Source organism: Engraulis encrasicolus, chromosome 5 (genome assembly GCF_034702125.1).
Source record: "Engraulis encrasicolus isolate BLACKSEA-1 chromosome 5, IST_EnEncr_1.0, whole genome shotgun sequence".
NCBI classification, from domain to species: Eukaryota; Metazoa; Chordata; class Actinopteri; order Clupeiformes; family Engraulidae; genus Engraulis; species Engraulis encrasicolus.
The window spans coordinates 35970148-35978113 of record NC_085861.1 but is presented as its reverse complement, the minus strand read 5'-3'; the positions used below and the strand labels follow the sequence as shown (position 1 = coordinate 35978113).

General features: G+C 43.2%; 1 protein-coding gene across 1 annotated transcript; it reads right to left on the bottom strand.

The window, feature by feature from the left end:
- Nucleotides 1-1953: 1953 nt before the first annotated feature.
- On the bottom strand, nucleotides 1954-7129 carry pnrc2 (proline-rich nuclear receptor coactivator 2). The gene is made up of 3 exons (XM_063199218.1): nucleotides 6948-7129; nucleotides 6117-6343; nucleotides 1954-5462 (listed from the first exon to the last, which is right to left on the bottom strand). The coding sequence occupies exon 3, from the start codon at nucleotides 5445-5447 to the stop codon at nucleotides 4920-4922; it is 528 nt and encodes a 175-aa protein (XP_063055288.1). The 5' UTR covers nucleotides 5448-5462; nucleotides 6117-6343; nucleotides 6948-7129; the 3' UTR covers nucleotides 1954-4919.
- Nucleotides 7130-7966: the final 837 nt, after the last annotated feature.

Genomic DNA, 7966 nt, shown 5'->3' with positions numbered 1-7966 from the left:
ACCATTGTCCGAGTCCAAGACAAGTCCGAGTCCAAACAATACCGAGTCCGAGACAAGTCCAAGTCCATAAAAAAACGGACTTGAGACCGGACTTGGGCCGAGTCCGGACTCGAGTACTACAGCCCTGCTTGTAGGCCTATGTTGGTGAGTTTAGACCGGAGTCTGATTGACTGATACTACTAAATGATATACTGGTACTGGCATACTGGTATAATGGTATATGATACAATCAATGGCCTTGTTTACAAGAGACAATTCATTCATTATTTACTCAATTTAAATAAAATGTTTTAGGGCTTTTTTTGCCTCTATCTATGGACAGTGGAGGAGAGGCAAACGAAAACCTGGGTCGCCGGTGTAGTAATCTAGAGCCCTACTGTTAGGCCATGGCAGGGCCAACCCAATTCAGTTCAGAACAAAACTTAATTCAGCTTCATGTAAACACTTCACGATTCCAAATTAAATTAAAGTGCAATGTAGGCCTAAACTCGATTGAACTATTTAATTCTGATCTGAATTATTCATTCGGAGTTAAAACCATCATTTAAACATACTTACTTTTATGCAGGTTAGCCTACTATTTCCAGGTGTCTATTTCAGATGAAAAGTTGATTGGAAGTGCCTACCTGGTTTGTGGGGCCAGAACTGTTCATGCTTGGCAGGAGATCAAATACTCCTTTGCCTCAATGAAATATAAACCAATTAATATATATTCTTTGAAGTAAATTCTGGATTCTGTTAGAATACACTTGACATAAGAATTATAGATCATGTTTTGACTGATTGCCTTTGTTAGTAGGCAAACCAACAAAATCAGCAAGGGATCAACTACTTCTACTCTACTTCTTATGCTTACTGTAGGCGTACATTGTTTGACCAAGTCCATTTCAGTTACTGTATTTGGCAGTCACTGGAAGCTAACAGCGGTTCTAATTTGTATCAAACATGCTGAGGTTTTGTGAAAACATAAAAAGGTTCAACATTGACAATGATGATAGTTTTCTACCACTTCAGTGGTTTAGCAGGAACATAAGGTTGTACTTCTGTTGCAGTGCAGTGCCTGCATCTGCAGGAAGGCCTGCTGTTGATGACTGTTACTTAACTGTGAAGTGTAACCATCACAATAGAATAGTTATTATAGTATGGTATTGTGCGTTACTGCTTCATTCTACCAGCAAAGCAAAGTCATTGACCTCCATTGTAAATGTTTACTACTAGTTAAGACTAAGACACCCAAGGTTATTTAGTGACTTAACCCGTTTTCTGGAGCACATCCCTGCAGTGCTAATCCTCTTAGGAGGCTGATCATAAATAAGACCTGCTGTGTCTGACACATTGCATGTCTGCTCTGCATGCATAGAGGAGTATAGGAAAGCATGAGCTCAACAATGAGGCTTTGTGAAGAGATATGCAAGTGTCCTGTTATTTTGACAAAATAATGTGAATGACGATAGTCTTGAAAAAGATCCTAACTGGGAAAGTCCCATTTCCAGTGACAGCGCATTTCTACCTAACCCATGCAAAGCAGAAGCCCAAGAGCCAAGGTGGCGCAGTGGCAATCCAGAATGTTAATTTCCCTACAAACTAGGTTCAGTTTATGTATTTAGTTGTAATTCGCAGCGACTTCTCAGCCTCAATGGGTGTGTGTTTGCATTTGTTAATTAGGCCTGGATGAGGTTCAGTAAGTGTTGCAACCCAGTGTAAAGATTAATTTACCCTGGCACCTGTGAGTTAGGCAGCAAAGGTCACAAACACCTGCTTACGTGGCAAGAGCCATGTAGCTATTTTACCATGTGTAGTGGCTAGTACATGTAGTGTGCAGCTTGCTGTGAATATAGAGAACAATGTTCTGTGCTAGTAAGATGGTCCAATAACTGCAATGTAGTGATCTGTGTTACTACAGTGGTGTGCTACTATCAATCTGCAAACAGGAAGCAAGACGAGACAAAAGTGTAGGGGGGAAAGGGAATAGGTTTATTTAACTTTTTTTTTTTTTAACTTTTCAATTTAACCAAATTTAAAATAGTGCTTTCTTTTATTTAGACATTTTGTTTTCTTTTTTGAGGTTTCAGATTTGGTTGGGCATTTTTGTTCAATTCTTTTCGGTGACATAAGTTGGGGACAAAATTCAAAGCCAATTGGAAACAAGGACACTCTTCAGAGTTGCCAATTTGGAAGAAAGACAATTACATGTATGAACCTTCTTAGAACATGGGGATCGAAGGCAAATCAATAATTAAAAAGAAAAAAAAATAATGAGAAAAAAAAACAAAGATAAAAGAAAAGAAACAACAACAACAACAACAAGGGTCAGTTACCAGCCAGCGGAAGAATGTCTGGTAGCCAAGCCTGATTCAGTCAAGAGCAATGATTGTGAACACAAGGCATCATGTGAAACAACTTACAGTGGGGGAACATAGATGATAGTAACAACTTCCATATTATTATTAAAGCCTACACAATTGCAGTTTGGAATTGACAGGCGCCAACAAAAGTTCACTAATAAAATGTTTTCCAGGTGTGCAAACAGAAAATTCATACATGTAAATGCTTTCTGGGATCAATTAGTTACTTTTTTTAACAAGGTCAACTTAAAGCTTATTTTTCTCCCTACACTGTTCATAATACAAAATTAAAAAAATAATAAAAACATGTGCAAGATCACTGGCAATGTTTGACAGTGCAGGGGTATTGACGCGTGCTTTAGGCAAGCAGTCTCTTTTTTTACTTTTTTTTAACAAAAATATTCTTCAGCATTTTTAAACGGAGCCACGTCCTTTCGCGTGACTCTTACATTCAGTGTTATTACTAAAAATACTTTATCAGCAGGTTAAAATGATCCTGCATAAATGTACATATGCTACACTTTTATACATTTCATTATTTACATGGCTCTTACTTATAACACATCTGACAACCTCAAATTGCTTCGTTTTGTCATCTTTAAGATGGCCATTAAACTTTTCCCGTTCTGCAAAGACATGGATGACCTCATCCAAATGTTTGCCTCACGAAAACACACATACACACACGCACACACACACTCACTCTCTCTCTCGCGCTCTCACACACAAACACACACACTTAAGAGACAGCAGATATGGTACCCGCTGCCGTGACAGGCTACTACAGGCCTGTAACTAAGACACAGGATACAACAGCAGTGCAACCCAGAGGTCAGGGGGGTCAAAGGTAAATGGGAATGGATGGGGTGGGGGGCAGTGAGAACCTCCTTGAGACTTAGCTCCCCAGTGTGACCTTAAAAAGTATTCTACATGTAAACATACCCACAATCCTTTGTGTCACGCCTTCTCGTGCTGGGCCATGTCCTCTAAAACCCAGCTACCTGACCGAACTCCTTCCTCCATGGCTTAAGCTTCAAGAGCTCCATGGCCAAAATACCAAGAGAAATTCATGAACGAAACAGTAAAACAAAAAACAAGGCCAACAGGACATGGCAGTGGGAATAGACCCAGAACATGTCCTCTTCCGCGTGGCCTGTGTGCATGGAGGCACTGAGGCGGCATGGAGGAGGAGAAAAGGGACTAGAGGTGGCCGCACTGATTGCCATTCAGTAAAGAGGAGACACAGGACGGGAGCAGGTCCCAAGGCCAGCTGCCAAGGTGTGGCCTATATGGCACTTGTGGCCACACCCAAGAGGCAAGGGGGGGAAGGATTGGGGACATGGAGAAAAACAAAGCTGGAATTAAAGTGAATGCTTTGGTTTACCCAAAAACAAAAACACTACTGACCACAACAGCATATTACTACTGCACAAAAAGAGGATTGGATACAAAAGAGAAAGAAAACCCTGCCTGCTGTTTTTAAACTGCTGCAGACCCTGTGCAGCTCCTACTACAACCCCCGCAGTGCTCGGCGCACAGCGCCCATTAAGGTTTAAAATCAAAGACAAAAACGAGGAAAAAAAAAAAGTTTAAAGTGCGGGGGCTTACAGGCACTGCACAAGGTCGTTATGGCCTGCTCTCATCTTCGGGTTGAGGCGGTGTTTGTGTCACTAGCATTCGTCACTAAAGCTATGAGGTCTCCAGACGCACTCGCTGAGCTCACATCTCCTTCCCTGCAGAACCAAAGTGGCTTCAACTTCCCAGTATAGATCAGCAAGAGTTGAAATGAACAAGAAAAAAAAAAATACTGGAGGTGTTTCACTAGAAGGGAACTTAAAACAACCAAAAAATGTTTATGTGCTTTAGCACCGAGGTCTGTGTGTTGAGACCTAAACCAAACACCTCAAGTTTTTTTCAAGTTAGACAAGTAAAGGGTGTAAAAGGAACTTGCTAGCTGTCTTCAATGAAGTTGAACTGTGTAAGGAGTGACAGTTTGTGCACTGAGCTTCCTTTGAGCAAGGAAGAACGGGGAGGAAAAATAAAAAAAACTGCTCGAGAAGAATGATAACATCTAACGGCCAACGTAAAAAGAACAAAACAAAGGAATAGAGCAAACAAAAGGGGATATCCAGTTCATCATTCGTCACAGAAACAGGCCCCAAGTGGACCCTAACCCCACCCTCTCCTGCAAGACCGCAGCGCTGCAACGCCTCAGTTTGGAGATGGTTTTAAAAAATAAAAATCTTAAAAGGGTGAGTGACAGCTCTCAGACACAAAATATATCTGTCTGACGAAATGACAGTCACCCTGCAAATTCCATTGATCTAAAAAGGGGTCTAAAAATGCATTAACAGCGCATCCGGTGTTGCAAGAGGGGGTAGAGAGAGCCAAGTGAAGCCTTGGGATTGGTATTAGCGAGGATTTAGGGTGTTGGGTTTGAGTTAGGTTGGGGAAGTGAGGGGTGGGGGCCAGGATAGGGAGTGTATTGGGGGAAGGGCAGTCCTTTTAGGCCTGAGCCTGGAGGAGGGATATGGGCCGGGGAGTGAGGGGATATAAAGGGGGGAGCAGTCCGCTTTAGGCCTGAACCTTGAGGAGGCTTTTCAGCTGGAACGCCATGACCTCCCGGTGGTCGCAGGGCCCGACTAGGGCACCGGGCAGAGACACCCAGTGGCTGGGGGGCCGTGGCAAGACGCTAGGGGAGGGGGGCTCGCTGAACTTGGCGCCGGCGTAGTTCTGGTTGCACTGGGCTGCCAGGAGCGAGTTGAGGTGTGACATGGCCCCCTCCAGGTTCTGGTCATGGTGGCTGGTGGCAAATCGGACAGTGGCGCCGCCTGCGTTCTTCTTCAGCTTCATCTTCTCAGCCGACACGGCCTGCCGCGCCGACTCAGGAGACCAGTAGGCGACGCCCTTCTCCCCTCTGCGGTGGCCGTGGTGGTGGAGGTGCGGGACCCCGGCAGTGACTACCGCTGCCACTGTTACCAAGGGCACGCCGTTCTGGTCGCGCCCGGCCCGCTGCTTGGCCCGGCCCAATGCCTGGTTCTTCTTAGGCATGGCCCGCTCCGGATGGCCCACTGGAATGTTGAACCTCTCGCCGCCTCCCATCTCGAAATATGTCACCTGCAGGCCAGGTAGGGAAAACAGTTTCATTAATTTCCATATTTACAACACTTTCAAATGACATTCCACGTGCCCATCTGTGATGACTCTTAACAACAATAAGATAAGCTAATGGTAAATTTAAAAGGACTGACATTGAACATAGCCAAAAAAAGCAGGAAATACACACAAAATGTATGGATGTTCTATGGAATGTGCTATGCATTCAGTTCAGAAAAGTGGAGGCATGTTATAATAAATAATAATAATAATGCACAACTCATTAAAAATCCCCATGGCCTTGCTTAACAACAAGCCAATGCCATTAGCAGCGAGTGCAAACGCAAAAAAAACTTTGTTTTCAGTTACTTGCCACTGCATGTAGACAGTGAATTGGGTCTGCAAAACACCTTGACGGGCAATGGTGTGGATGTGACAGGCGCGTGTCTTAGATAGATAATAAAATATTATTTAGCATGTCTTGCTGAAATATCTAATCAAGATCAAGAAAAAGTCACATATGTGGACGTACCACTGCCCCGTTGAACTTTACTCGAGTCGCTGTTGTTGCAGTCGGTCAACAACAAAGAACTGCCTACGTGCAAACCAGCCGGTGGCGTCACCACACAGCTCGTCTACCCTCCCCCACTCGTCCGCTAGCACAGACAGACTCACCTCTTTGTTGTCAGAGAGTCGAGTACGTGGATATCTCCTTCACTTCTTAACTTCTCTTCACCAACTGGGCTCCAGGTCCTCGAAGTAGTAGAAAATCTACTTCTCGCTGCACATTTATGTCCAGCAAGATCTGACGTTTTCATGTGCCAATGAGCGGTGTTTTGTCGTGTAACCGAGCTGAACATCAATTCACCTCGGCGCACGATGCTCTCAGAAGTCGACACAAACTGTAGAAAATACATTTGTAAGTCAATCAATTGATGTTTTTCTACGTTGACATACAATGTAACAACAAGATATAGAAATAGGAAGTAACACAAATAAGTAAACAACTTCTCTCATTGCCTACTGTTTACGTCGACGATAGTGGTGGGCTTTGTTAATACCCACCAATCGGCGACATCAGTAAACAAAACACAACATCCAGTCAAAAAATAAATCACATTAGACAATGTGACAACGAAAATGACTTTGCCTTTACCAGTTTCAACGAATCCCTTTTTGTGTCGATTACGTAAAAGATTTAAGCTAGCCATCAGTAGCTTGTCTGCTAAATTAATCTGAGGGCTGTGCCGTAGCTGCTACGCAGAAAAAAAAACTCACTCGACAGAAATCCATCTCACATTGATTTAAAATAGAAAATACTACAGTCATACATTGAGGAACTGCGTAGACGAATACAAAACACATTTATCTTCACAAATAGGATCAATTAGGTCTATTTTTTCTGGCCACCGACCAAAACAAAGAAGTCGACTCAACATGGCGTCCATACTGTATCAGTGTGTCCATAACATCGAATGAAACAAGGATATTAAAAGGTAATCTTACCGACTTCTTCAGGCCTTGATGGTAAAAGCCTTTCGTCAAAAAAAGTTTAAACCCCACTGCTTAATAGCTGGGTGAAGAAAATACTGTTGATATGTCAACAAGTTGGAAACCCACGAACGCTTTCAAGCGAGATGGTTCCTGCGACACTTCCTTCTCCGTCTCCTTCTGAATTGCAACAAAATGGCATCCCCATCAATCCTATGTAGTTTGCTCTGGTTAGTTTTGGACCAATCATGCAACAGCAGATGACGCCAGGGCCCAATCAGAGAACAGAAGAAACTTAACAACGCCTGTTGCCAGCTGCCCAAGAACTGACATCACACTCATCATGTGTGTGAGAGAAAAAAGAAAAATACTTTCCGTTCCTTTTTTGAGCAGACGGAAATTCCACAAACTGTTGAAATGCGCGCCTACTTGTACTACAACAAAATCAACTGTATTCTGCGCCACAATCAACAAAGTACATCAAATTAAATAGACCTCATACATGTCTATATTTATTTAGGTCTAGCTCGGCCTTCAGATTTCCACTAACATGTGAGATAGGCTAAGGAATAACGACCCCTGCCTGGCAGCACAATTTTGATCTGCCCACATTTGATGTAGGCCTAGGGTAGTCAGATTTCCTTCGTCCAACGACTTTGGCACAGCCTACTACCCAGTTACAGACATGGGGAGAATTGTTTTCTTACAGTAACTACAGATAGGCCTAAACCTGTTGGATGTTGGATGACAGATTTTAAGTGAATTATAGGCCTATAGGCCGAACTCAACATTGAAATTCATCCTTCAATGGGCTTTGATAATAGCCTATCATTGGATAAGCATGACTAATTTAGTGGCCTTATGAATCGAGAGATTGAATCTACATGTTAGGCTAGGCTGCGGTGCTTAAAGCAGTGACGTAGGCCTAACTATGAGTGAGGAAATCAACCCAACTTCCTGTAGCCTGTTCTTGAAGATCTTGTTGGGGCAGGTTAGGACAGCCTTTATATAAGTCTGTGGGTTAGCTAGCCTAC